The 14,176-nt window shown below is 40.5% G+C and overlaps 1 protein-coding gene across 2 annotated transcripts; it reads right to left on the bottom strand.

The window, feature by feature from the left end:
• Positions 1-175: 175 nt before the first annotated feature.
• Positions 176-8,272, bottom strand: LOC108028840 (uncharacterized). Of its 2 annotated transcripts, none has more exons than XM_017100833.3 (6): positions 8,141-8,272; positions 5,404-5,592; positions 4,098-4,962; positions 2,995-3,578; positions 2,026-2,146; positions 176-1,964 (listed from the first exon to the last, which is right to left on the bottom strand). In XM_017100833.3, the coding sequence occupies exons 2-6, from the start codon at positions 5,499-5,501 to the stop codon at positions 468-470; spliced, it is 3,165 nt and encodes a 1,054-aa protein (XP_016956322.1). In that variant the 5' UTR covers positions 5,502-5,592; positions 8,141-8,272; the 3' UTR covers positions 176-467. The 2 variants fall into 2 exon arrangements, with proteins under 2 accessions (XP_016956322.1, XP_016956323.1); XM_017100834.3 differs by having other exon boundaries at positions 8,145-8,175.
• Positions 8,273-14,176: the final 5,904 nt, after the last annotated feature.

Raw genomic sequence — 14,176 nt, forward strand, 5'->3', positions numbered from 1 at the left:
ATGAGGTCGTTGCCGCTAGATTTATGCGACAATTCCACTGGCAGTGTGTTTCACTTGTTGAAACAATAGCCGCAGATGAAGAAAGTGTATCCCTTTGCGTTACTCGGTTGATTGAATTGTGTTTTATTAATAAATATTTGTTAAAGCGTTAAATATTTACATACTTATGTGACTAAGTGGTGGCCTGCCTCTGTGCGGGTCTTTTAAGTTTACACTTTAAATCAATTAATTTGCATAAACGCAAGGTAAAAAGGCATAAAATCGTATAAATATTTATAAATAATTTTAAATACAAATAACGAAAATTCGAGGAAAGCTTGTCTAATTAAATTAAAATGATAGAGTTTACTAGACTTTAAAAGACGACACTTAGAGTAGGCATATACGATTTCGTTTTGTATTATTTACAATATGGTGCCTTTATCTTCAGCACTGACACAAATTCACTAATTTAGTTGTTAGTAAACCTAACCTGTCTTAAGATACACCTTACTCCCATCGGGACGGATATAGTACTCGTTGACCCCCTGCGAGTTGGTAACGTATATATTTTTGTCATCTTCGTAGTGGGGCTTTTGATTTTGACTGCTTCCATAGCGATTGTCGCTGATGTAGTTCGTGTTTGGGTAGTTGTAGTGGGGTCTGTCACTTGTAGGATTTTCAAAGCGAATCGTGTTCCCCGGCATGTACTCTCCGTAGTTCAGGGAGTTGAATCCGCCCTCCAGGCGGTAGTTGTTGTGGGGCCTGTGCTGGTCGCTCACCACCAGGCGGTCCTCCTTGGCTTCTCCAACCTCATTGTACTCGTAGGTGGGCGCGTAGGTGGGTCGATTCAGGATCTTGCCCTTCCGAATGTGCTGTTCATAGTGATCGGGAAAAATAACCCGAGCCCCTCGCTGCGGAGGAGCTGCATCCTCGTAGACTGCATTTGGAGGAGGAGTGTCTTCCTTGAAGGACGGTTGGTTACTTTGCGCCTCCCGGATAAGCTGGATCTGCAGCTGTTCCTGCCGGATTCGATCTTCTCGTAGATCTTCTTCCCGGATCTGGTCCTTTCTCAGTTGCTCCTCCCGCAGTTGTTGCTGTCTAATTTCTTCTCTTATCTGTTGTTCCCTGACTTGTTCCTCCAAAATTCGTTCTTCCCTCAGTTCAGCTTCTCTGAATTGCTCCTCCTCCCTGAGCCTCTCTTCTTGCAACCTCTGATCATCCAGATGCTCGTTGGTGTCCCTAAACACAATCCTCTTTCCTCTCCTCTTGTCCTCTCCCAAGTCAGATGGTGAAAGGCCATTTGGCAGCACAACTTTCCAGCCATCCATGAAAGATAGGCTCTTGGCTTTTCTCACATTCTCAGACGGTTTATCTTCATCCTGGGGAAATCTCAGCTTTCGCTGGGCAGCATCGCGGTTGAAATCCCGGATGACATCCGCTGGTGTGGCATCCGGAAAGCGGATTGCTCCTTCCTCGTGCTGTTCCTCACTTTGAATATCCTTAAAGTTAATCACCCGACCTTCGCCTTCATCTTCTGGAAACTGAAGGACACCTATGAGCTCTGTGTGGGCCTTGGCCGCCTCCTCCTCCTCATCGTCCTGGAACTTCACAAGCTGACTTGTTTGGGTGTCCAGATTGTCCTCTTCGTCATGGAAGTCATCATCCATATTGATACTCCTCCTCCTCCTCCTCCTTTGGTACTCCACTCCATTTAGATATTCGGAAAGAACTTGGGTGAAAAAGCTGCCGATTCCGCTGGCTATGTCCGTGGAGGGTCTCTGAGTGGGTCGGGGCACGGGTCTTGGAGTGGTGTAACTTTGGCCACCACCTCCTCCTGCCCCTCCTGTCAAAGCAGATAGGATGCTAAACAAGGATCCTGAGCCGCCCTCAGCTTGCTGAGAGGCCACAGGCGTCTCCTCCGGCTCACTGAAGAACTTGAAGAATCCGCCGCGATGGTTGTTCAGGTAGTGAATGATTTCCATCTGTGTATAAAAAAGGAAATTCATTTAATCAGAAAAACCTGGTACATATGCAATAACTTACATCATTTTTGGGACATTTCGCATAGGTCTGGATGCAACTTTTCTCTCCACCACTTAAACCAAGAAGGGCAGCTCTTCCGTAAATCAGGGCAGGCGATGCCACAGGGAATCCAGCGAGGAAACTTTATAAGGAGAAAAAATATAATAAATAAATAATGTTATTTCACACTTAAAATCTTGCATTACTGGGATTCTATGGTATTTGATATACATAATTTCAAGATTAAAAAATGCGTTGTATTGATACTTCATTTTTTAAGTAAGGCTAGATTTCCAGGATCTGTGGCCAATTTACGATAATGGTCCTTAGAAACGTTCGAGCTGCAGGAACACTTCACCCCCTAAGCTTCCCATCCAGTTACGCAAGTAATGCACCTCCACCCCCATTCGTCCTCTCTCTAGGCCGCTTATAAAACTTAATTGACTCGAAGCCAAGAATTTGGCAAAGCCAAAACAATTTCAATTTACAATGGGTGCTATCGCAACCCCTTTTCCCAGTCCCCGTGCCCCGTGGAAAATCCCGCACCAGACGTAGCTCATTTAATGGAACAATCAATATGGTCTGCAAGGCAGTAATGAAGTCTAATCCCATTTAACGCTGCACCACAGAAACAAGATGCCCCCATCTGCCGCAAAATGCAAATTTAATAATATTTACTCACAACTAAAGCCCCTGCAAAATGGGGGCCAGCCAAAGTCTCTGCACTGAGAACAAAGGGGGTTATTGATTCCTTAACAATTTTGACAACAAATATAACTATATTTACATTTACATACTATAATTTAAAAATATATAGATATACTTTAATCAATTATTACCTCGGTTAAAGAAGTAAATATATATATAATAATAAAATATGGCAAATAATTTTTAAAAATCTGAAAGTTATTCCAAATACTATAATATCAAAATTTATTTCTCTCAGTGACGATCGATCCCCTGCCACTTTCCCCTTGCTGGAGTACTCACTTGGTTATGGCCGGGGAGGTAACGAATCCGGGCAATTGGCCACGTAACGTTTGACCGGCAATCATCTGGCAGAGCACCTTGGGCACGCACTGCAAATCGTCGTTGCGAGCGATGTTCTCCAGTGCCCTAATGAGTTGTGTGTTGGGCGGTCGTCCGCCTCCCAGGCCCCCGGATTGCTGTCCTGCTCCTTGTGTCCCGGCGAAAGCGCCGAGGAGACTGCCTAATGGGCTGGCGGACTGCGAGGAGGCGGAGGAGGAGGATGAGCCACCGCCCCCCAGGAGGAGATTCGTAAATTGTGGTGCGTACAGCGAGGCCAGGGTGGCCAGGCCACCACCCACTCCGCCTCCGGAGCCACCACCGCCACCCGGTGACTGAGTGGCAGGACGATAGTTGAACTGCTGCTGCGGCTGCTGGAAGTGCTGGGACTGCGGTGGCGGTATCTCGCCAATTTGGTACTCGTAGTAATTATGTCCCGGTCTGGGTCGCTGGGGTAGTCCAGATCCTGGACCTCCAGCTCCTCCCACTAGACCTCCGGGTCCTCCATTCTGGGGGTTGTATTGATAGTTGGCAAACTGCGACTGAATCTGCACAGAACAAAATTAAAGGAAATTATTATCAACTCAAGGGGAAGTTTTTGTAAGAAACATTTCTATACAAAGATTTATAAATATATATTAATAAAAGATTTTTGGTCTCTTTCTTTAAAACATTTGAAGTAATCAGTTAATTGTTAAGATATTTTAAAATTAAAAGGCGTTGGTTACATTTTTTAGAACGGTGGTGGTTAGGAAACTTTTGTCAGTTAAACTTTTTTGTCAAAATGTTAAAAATTATAAATTTAAAAAACAAATCCACTACTATCCAAAGTTTGCACAAAATCGCATGTAAATAATAGGTTTTATAGGATTTTAATGCGATAACTTTATAGTTATTTATATTATATGTTAGAATGCAAAACAATATAAACAAAAATTTTAATTTGATATAAACGTTATGAAACTTGAATTGTATTTTAAAAATGATACAATAATTTAAGAAATTTTAAACTAACTAAATTTCTAGTAATTTTGGGTTATCAATACTTCAATTTATTTGTCGTGTACCTGGTTGGGGTTCTGTATCTGAGTCTGCTGTGGGCTCGGCCGCTGCGAATAATTATCAAAGTTGTTTGCATAATTAGACGAGCCTTTGGATGGTGCACCACCCACTCCGCCTCCACCGCCACCTCCTCCCCCTCGATTTGCATTGGTGTCTTGGCGTTGGTACAGTGGTCGCTGCTTGGGCTGCTGGGGCACGAAATTGGAGGTCTGCTCGGCCGCATAGCTGGGCGGTGGGTAATCATGGCTATCATAGGAGATTTTGTGCGAGGCGGTGGTGGGAGGTGCTGGGAGCGAGGGCGGCGGCCTTGTGGGGCGGCGGTACGAGGGGGCGGGGCTCTCGTCGAAGACGTAGCCGGGTCGCTTCAGATAGACATCCTCCACGTGGCCGGGACGTTGGTGGTTCTGCTGGTGACTGCCCACCAACAGGGATGACTGTACGGTGTAGACCTGGTCGTCTTGAGCCGGCTGCTCCCGCTGATACTGAATTATGGAGGGCGGGGTGGGTGTGTAGCGGTAGTTCTGCTGCGTGTACGGATCCAGGTAGCTGACTACCGGCGTTGTGGGCAGCGGTGTGCCCTGGAAGGCCGAGTGCGATTCCTGGGGAAAGGAGAACTGCTTGTCCGACCCCGCCTGCTGGCCCAGAGAGTTGGGCACTTCGTGCCTGTAGTTCGGTTCCAAATAGCTGGGCGGATAGCGATTGAAGCCGCCCTGGGGCATCACATCCGAGGGCGTGAATTCCAGCATTTGGGAGGGTCTAAAGCCTCCGCCCGTAGTCACTCTAGCCGAGGTTTCGGTGGGGTTCTGTCCCTCGGGCAGCTGCTCCGAGGGGAAGAAGTTTTTCAACTTCACGGATATCTGCTGGTCGTCGCTGAAAGAGTTCATCTGTTTGAATATCATTATGTCTTATAAAAATGAAATGATACTAGGTATAAATTAAATACTCTTGCAAGCTTAATTATCCCTTAGGAGTTTCGGTTTAATTTTATTTATATAAATCATTTAGATAGCTATTTTAATATAAATAAAAAGTGTCTTAGTCTTTAAATATAGAAAATAATTTAATATTTGCATCTAACAATGATTTAGTATTTTAAAAGTTCGAAAAATATGAATTAACTTGTACATATTATATCGATTTAAAACAATAAGAACATTATTTCGAGAATTCGATATATTTAAATGTGTAATATTTAAAATGTATTTAAATATTGTTGCAAATTATAATGTACTTATTTCTTGATTAAAATGAAAAACGTCAACTTAAGGCTGTAGGAAAATTGCATAATTCAAGGAAGCTCAATCAACTCACCCGTTGCCATTTCTTATGCACGACACGTCGAGGACTAATGCGATAATTAGAATTGCAATTTTCCATTGCACACTTCGCGGCTCCCATAGCAATTGCATTTTGGCGATGGGGTTGGGGGGAAAGTGTGGAAAATCCCGCTGCTCACGTCAGCGATTCATAAGCTAAAGCCAAAGTGTCTTCGCACGTCGCCTAAAGTGGGCGAAATGGAATGGTGGAAAACATCATAAAAACTTGCTGTCAAACTCAAACTACAAAAGAATTTCGCGCAATTTCCGACGACTTGTGCTCGACATTTTCTTGCTACATTTGCACATAAATTTATAGATTTGCCACCCGCCGCCCCCGGGGATGCACATTTGCATTCATATTAATGCAATTCTCACGTGCTATCCGGCAAGGAGTTTTCCCTGCCGACGACATTTGTTTAATTCCGTTTTTTATGATTGCGCCGTGTTTATGCAACCGCACGACTGCCAGAAATAATCGGATCCCATCATCTTCAGCCCGGCGAACCATGCAAAATTATTCGGATTATTGTCAACTTTTATTTGGCGGGACGCTGACAGGCCTTAAAAGTTTAATGGCCAGCACGGCTTGGCTTCTTTTTATGCTCGGGTTCTATTAGGAGAAGTGTCTAGAGTGCATATATCTGGGTTCCAACTAGTCTGGATGTGAATAAACCCTTCGTAGGATTGTTCTTTGTTTTGGGTTTAGCTTGGTTTGTTTTTCTTGACTCATGGAATAGATGGTACTTTACTAACTTATACGAGAGGTACGCAGTTTGTACATCACTTTGCAAATGTAGGATTTGTATTATATTGTTTTCATTTTCCCAAATACCCTAAAAATTTGATATCAAGATTAAATACTTTTATGGTAAAATATTCATGTAATTTCCCCACCTTTCACATTTATAATAATGAATATTTAATGATAAACATATTTATTTAACAGAATTAAGATTTCCTAAAGTTTTCATGCAAATATTGTAAATGATTGAAAAATAATGTATTTTGACCAACATTTTTTCCTTATAAAAACTAATCTTTATTGGCTATCATTATCACCTGCTCTATAGAGTTTTTGACCGATCATATTTTATGGACCAGTGAAAGTATGTTTTATGTTCTTAAGCTAATCGTTTCTTCATTCCATCATCTTTCTCTCATTTCTTCATTGATTTCTATGGCTTTTAGCAGACTCACAATTCATTCATTGGGGTCTTAAACTTTTTAACTCTTTTCGACTTCTGCAGACCATAAATTTCACCATAAATATGCACGGCCTGTCGCCTTGTTTAGTGCGTCATTTAGCACTCCTCGATTTGCATTTGCATTTAAATGGAGTCAAGGTTGTTGTACGAGACACTGTGTGTGTGGCAAAAATGTTAAGCACTTTTTAAAGATGACGCACGGGAAATTTCGAAATTATCTGGTCAAGTGTCACTGGTTTTGCAGCATCTGCACGCCAAAAATTATATATTATTTATTTTTGTGCTTGTGCAATATAAAAACATCTCCTAAGCCAAATGTCTTGTTGAATATAAAATTTAAATTCCTTGCAATTGCCAGCGGAGACGGGCAACAGACTTCTCCAGCTGTAATTGCAGCCAAAAATTTTATGGCCCCATCCGAGGGGCAAAAGACACAGAGGGGATTCTCGGGGAAGTACCAGAAAACTGCATTTGCCGCTGGCTGGCGCCAGAGGGCGCTGCACTAAACCGAAAGACAGCAGACGGCAATGGAAGTTTACAACAAGAAATGGCAGCTAATTTCGGGGGCAGGGTGGCTGCAGCAGGTGCAAGGATCACAAAATGCACATGGAGGGTGGTCAACTGGGGGGAGGCATTCCGACACCGAACGAGAAGGCGGCGACACGAAAGGACACTTTACGCTCGAGATGCGTTCCAAATTGTGCGGGCAAAGACGAACACGGATACGGATGCGGATGCGGATGTGGCGTACGTGTTGTGAATTCTTTGGGGAAGTATCCTCCGCTTGTCAAATTACATAATCCACTCAACACGCCCCACTCCTCGACGCCCACCAATTAGCTTTAATGTCCAAGGCGTGCTGAGGTTCGATCCGGGTCTTATGGCTGAACTCGCACAGAAAAAAGTGAACTCGTTAAGCTGTACTTTTAAGATATTCCACTGTACGTTTTGATTTTTCATAGTGTTTCTTATATTTGATTTGATATTTCAGATAATTTAAATTTCTTAGCTCAAATAATTGTTTTATGGAAAATGTATATTAAATTATAAAAATGAATAAATGTATTATGTTTTATTTTATCTTTGATGTGTGAACTAATAAAATAATTGTATTTACACATCGGTTATGAAAAGTGTAAGTATAGTTTAAGGAACAAATAGTTTCCCAATTTATTTCATCTATTTATTCTTTTTGGAACCCAACAGTTTTGTTTAATATTCAAATTAAATGATGGTTTACACAATTTTTTCTGTGCAGGCTCTGGAGTCACTCGTGCCCAACGATTTTTGTAATGCCATTTTTGCGCAATTCTCCGCCGCTGCCGCTTTTTTCCCCAACTTTCTTTTCGCTCTTCCTGGCTGGCTGAACTCGAAAATTGTCCGGCCGCGTTTCTAGATACAATTGCCAAGCATTGTGTGCTTTTTGAATTGCTACATTTGAAGAGTTATTTTAGGGGCCGGCTTTTGATTTCGATTTGCACACTTTCGGTTTCGATTTTCGCCGTGGGTTTTTTCCCAACTTACTCACTGCACTTTTGAGGCCGTCGCTGCTGTCTCTTCCCCGCGTGTCTCAAACGAAACTGAAAGCGAAATTCGAATCGAAACTGGTTAGCTTTTAGCTCGGGCCACGCAACCGCAGACGTAAGCGGTGTAAGACTTTAAGCGACGACGACGTCTTTCCGGCCTTAAGTTCGGCGATCGTTTGACACGCGACGCCTGCGCAGAGAAGCCATCGAGCCATTTCTCCGCGGATAAAGCCGAAGTCTACCATCCAGCAGAGAGAGCACCTCGTCTTGGCCAGGTGGATTAGCCTCGTCAGAGAGCTGCCTGCCTGGTAAACGAGAGCAGAGGTCGCTCGGAAGAGCTAGGTCTCTCTGAAGGTCAATGGTTTAAGGTGCAAACTTAAAAATATTTTTGGGTTTTTTGAACAAAAAATAAACTTTGAATTGGGGTATAATCATCATTTTCTACAGGGCTACTTATACTGATAATACTTATTTTTAACATATTGATAATATAGAAATCGGAAAAAAATTAATTAAATTTAATTTATTACATTAATAATTACACAGATGTCTCATTTTGTTGTGAAACACATTTCACTTTAAAAATGAAATAAAATTAAAATTAGGAAAAGAACTCGTAAAGTTGTTAGTTTAAAAATTTGTTGTGTAACGTTTTTGTTTTTGGTAATAAAATAATATTTATTTTAGAAAATAATTCATAAAGTCGTTAGTTTAAAAACAGCGTTTAGTATAAAATTGTACATACATACAAAAATATTTAAAATACGAGATTTTATTTCATAGAATAATTGAAATGCGACATTTTATTATATCATTAAAGTTGCAAAATTTTATTTTGGAGACTTGTACCAACAAGCCACCAAAACTATTGCACCAACTAATCAGATATTTCAGCACTTATCTCTGAGCTGATCATTCAACTCGGTTACACACGACTTTATCAATTACACTTGCATCTGCGTTGCGCCGACTAATTGGCGCATTTGTTACACTTTTCGAGTGAGAAATGATTGTCCAACGAGGCAGTTGGCCAGCCAAATGGCTTAATTATGGGGGGCCAACGGGCCGGACGACCAGCAAATTGTCTGCCAGTCTGAGTGAAAGTTGGGCCCCCAAGAAAGAGCAGGCCAAGCGGCTAAGCAGCTAACAAGCCCCAACAGCCGAGCTGAACCCAAGTGAAACAGAAACCGAAACCGAGACTGACTCGAGTTGAGTAATTTTCTGCTCTAGTCGCCAACCTCCGCCCCCAAAGCGGCTTTCTTTTCCCCTCCCGGGAAGCTGTTGGTAATAATAATTTACACTTTTTATCGCCTCTGAGGTAACCCAGCATCCACGGGCTAATATTGGGACAGATTTGGCGCTCGAACGAAAGCAAAACAAAGTATTATCCACAGATCGTGGGCTGTTCCCCGAACTCGGCTCACGGCAGAGTACCAAGCCGAAATCTATGCCAATGTCTGTCATTCAACCCGCTTCACTTTTTGCTCTTCGCCGTCTCGCAATTTGTTTACATTCGGCTGGGTTATGCAAAAGGCTCGAACTGCCTTCTTCTGGTCATGATTGATGAATGGCAAGTCGGTGAATTTTTATATCCGCCTGTGGGAGTACCTGGGTGTGTTGCCCGACCATGAAAGGTCGTCGATGAGTTGCCGATAATTTCCACTTTGGTAAAGCCCAAATGAGCCATCAACTTCTTTGAAATAGGGTTACTTAAAAAAGCCCATACAATGCAATGGTTTCCAAACTAAAATAATGGTAAAATATAAGCTGATAAATTATTTACTGAAACAATAAAAGCTTTCATTTTTTTTTCAAACAGATTTTAATTTTTTGTAACGGATAGCATATGATCTCGGTTTTTCAAACACACTTGTTTTCTATATTTACAGCAGAATAATAATAGCAGAATCAGGAAGGTCTTCCAACTGCAAATATAATGAAATTAACATATAATATTGAAATATTTTCTTATGATTTTGTTTTTATTTTGTTCTTTATTCTATTTTATTTTTTAATGATTTTATGTTCCTCAAATAGACAACTTTACAATTCTTCTTGAAAATTGTAAATCTGTCTCCGAAATACTTATAAATGTTGAATCGCATTAGATTTCTGCTTATATGTAATTAAAACTTTTTTGTTAACGTAAACAACATCGAACCAAGATTGAGTTAGCTCCTCAAGTAAAGGTAAATACTACTTAAATTAATAATTCCAATATTTATTAATTGGAAGAGGCGCTTTAAAATGAAGAGTGACAATTTTCAATTGACAATTTTACAATTTTTCTTGAAAATTGTAAATCCCACTATGAAATAATTATCAAATATCAAAACGCATCTTTGATTTATTTGAGAGCTTTGATTTTCAAGCGTTTATAAAAAACACCTCAAGCTTAGATACGTACGCGATGTATTATTAATGCTTTCAAGGGTTAAAACTGATCTAATATGTTACAATTCAAGAGCAAAAATCGTGCACAAATATATAATATATAATAAACAAAAGGCTATTATATAAAGTGCGGCAACTAAGAAGCTTATGTACTTCCTGAGTGACTAAACGGGGCTTAAATGCCATGTCGGACATCCCGCTATCCTGGTTTCCACATTTAATCAAAGGAGTCCTGGCTGCAGGTTTGCGTAAAAAGGTTGTTAAAATTATTATGAAATGCCTGTTGGCATGCAGGAAACCAACTTCCTCGGGGTTCCAGCCATTGGCCGACCGTGTTTGGTCCTGGACAAATGACCACTTATCAACGTGTAATGAAATATGGTGCATCTGCTGCCATAAAGGACAGCCCAGCCCCAGTTGGCGCCTTTGTCCTTGGACGGCCAGTCTTTTGTCCTGCCATGGCTTGTCGTATGAATTATGTTGATGGCCCCCAGACACCCCACCCCCGCTGGCATGCGGCCTTCATTTATTACATTTTGGCTTTTTGACAGATTGCTAAGCGTAGTAAGCGCTTCCGCACTAATTTCCGTGTCCTGCAACTATTCGGTTTCTGGACGGGTTTATGCAGTGAGAAAAACCACTTACGATTGACAAAACAATCTTAAAAAAGCAAATTCTTTACCATTTTTAAGGGTGTTAAATACACCAATCATACAGAATATTCCAGTTTTGTTAGAGTTATAAACCCAAAACAAATTCTTATTCTTATTTTCTTTGAGTGCAGTTGGTTAGTACTAAAAGCAAATTACTCATCACATCAACGGTCAGCAAGGGTCTCCTGTTTCGGTGGCTTTTTATTATGTATGGCATGTACAGGGATTTTAATAAATCGTTTGCTGCCCTCTACGAGTGTCTATTCGTCTCTCGTTGGACATCCTTTCAGCTTGGATTTCCTGGCTCTCTGGGTTTTTATTAGTTTGTCAATAAAGTGCCAAAGACGTTGATTATGATCGCCATATATTGCCTCTCTTATGAGTTATCCAGCTGATGGCCTGCAGGCCAGGACAATTTACGAGATGTGCTCTGACCATTTTCCAGATATGAGATTGTTTATTTCCTTCCGTTTGCCATGCTTCTTAACCGTTTCCTCTGAATCCTTGGGATACTTGTCCTTGTGCTTTCCGATTTCGGCAGAGACGTAAGCTTATCTGTTTTTAGATTCGAGCTAAGTTTGAGCTGAGTAAATGTCATATCACCTGAGGCATGTTAAGTAAACAGACCCTTTTGCTGGCATTTTAAAATTAAGCAGGGCAACTGTAGAGTAAGAGCAATAAACGTACCACAATGTTTCCATTGCTGTTTTTAGTAGAGATCTTTATTAAAAGGGCATATACAACATGCATTCCAAATTGCCAGTTAAACATATTATTGATAAAATGTGAAATATCGATTTATTTGCATTCTGTTTAGCTCAAACCCCAGTCGGATGCGAAACATGTGAAAATATATGTGGTGAAATTCCCATGTATCCAGCAGATTAGGGGCATGGGCATTACATCGCAGACAAACGAGACAAGTTTCTTACATTTGTGTGCATGTTCCATGAGCCACTTATCTACATCCATACCTGAAGGTCCTCCGAAGAAAGGGAAGGAATTGTCCTCCGCGTGCACTTTGTAATACATTTTTAATGCATTTTGCTGCCCGTGCGTTTCACACAACCCACAGGGTTAAGCTATTCGAAGTCTGAGGAGAGCTTCTCCTTTAATGAAATTAACTTTTTCTTCCTTCCACTTTTGCCTGTAAGCTGAAATAAGCAGATGCGTTACACTCTCAATGGGTTTTATTTATAATTGAATTACTTTTAAGTGACTTTCGAGTGGCGAATAGTTAAGCAGGCTACAGTTTAATTAAAACATATGAAAACATTATGCTAGGGTAAGGAAAAAACGGAGGGATAGGGCTATGTTTAAGGAAGGGTACGAAAAAACATTCAGATTAAAGATAGAGTGTAAGCTGTTCCTATAAGCAACCAAAGCCTGACAAAACATTAGGAACCTTTGTTTATTTCTTAAAGGTCCTTTTAAAATTTTAGTTATGTTTCTGTTGGGGTTTTAAAGGTTCGAGTAAAATGCCCTCCCATACTTATTGTCACTTATGAAACAATGTCCTGCTTCCCTTTGTTTAATGCTGCTGGCAGGTGCCGAACCGAACAGTAATTACCATGAACTGTGGAAGGGGAACGAGACTATTGGTTAGTTTTGTTTAAATAGTAATTGAAAACTTGTAAGATTTCGGGGGACCGATTAGCAGTTGCCATTCAATATTCATTCGGGCGAGTCGGACACGCGCCAGTGTTCAATGGAAATAGCAGTTTCAGATTAAATATGCCGCTTTGATTGACACTTGCATGTGTCCGCGATTGAAGGCGGAAACGGATGTCATGACCGCTGAGCCCGCGCCTTTCGGGTGGCCAGGTTAACATAATTGCCGCGTTTCGTTATAATTGCCATCGCCTGCTTAAGCCGTTAATAACACATCATTTTTGTGTCATGACCAACGTGGAATAGTATCCCGTTTCCAAGTCGCGTGGCGCGGCTGCAGGAGCAGCAATTATGGCCACTTAATCCGCAACCGCAAGAGGCATAGAAACTACAAATTGGTTTAGAATTTCGCCGGGTTATTTGCCGCTCAAGTGGCCAGCATTTGCCATTTAAATCAGAAAAAGTATTTTCGCACGCACACTGCACCCCTAAAATCATTAGAGGTCGTTTTCCTCTCGGGAGGGAGGAAATCCAGCACGCAATATTTCACTGATCTAAGATCCCGTAACTGCCTGAAAGTATGCCTTTAAATTTTATTTTACATTTGATCGATGTAAAATAGATGTAGAAATCTACGTGGTTTTTGGGACTAGCTTGAAGAATTATTCATTCTTCTCAAATTTCAAGGCTTTGGTAATTAATTATAAAAGAAATTCTTGCTAATTTGTTACAAGCCCCACTTAAATATATTTTCAATAATAGTCACTTCCCACTTTATCGAAGAATTCTTCATTCTTCTCAAATTTTTAAGATCAAGAATTATATACCAAGAATAGTTAGAAACCTGACACAAGCCCCATTTTCATATATATTTTAAATACCCGTCATTCCCTGTTATCAGGGTTCAAAAATAAATATTTATTGTTTGTTTTTCAAATATTTTTGTATTTTTATTTTCATTTGTTTTGTAAATCTTACATAATATTTATGCGCTTTTATTTCATTTACACATACACATAGATGTATCATATATATATATAATTTTTGTTGTCTTATGAACATATTCATGAGATCAGTAATGATATTTATGTATATTAAAATATTACAGCATAATATAAAATGTACAATTAAACAAAGTATTTTCTGCTTTCGAACACAAAACTAAAACAGAAATGATTTCTTAAACTGAATTGACGAATTGCAGAATCAAACTTATGATTGAAGTTACGATATATGGATAAATGTATAATATGCGAAATACACGTGTTCATTGACAATATGTGTCACTGTTTTGGCACCAAACAAAATTCTATACAAAAATGGCATTTGATTCTATGATTCCAACTGCGCTATATACAAGGTCGAGTAAAGATACT

This window comes from Drosophila biarmipes, chromosome 3L (genome assembly GCF_025231255.1).
Source record: "Drosophila biarmipes strain raj3 chromosome 3L, RU_DBia_V1.1, whole genome shotgun sequence".
Classification (NCBI taxonomy): Eukaryota; Metazoa; Arthropoda; class Insecta; order Diptera; family Drosophilidae; genus Drosophila; species Drosophila biarmipes.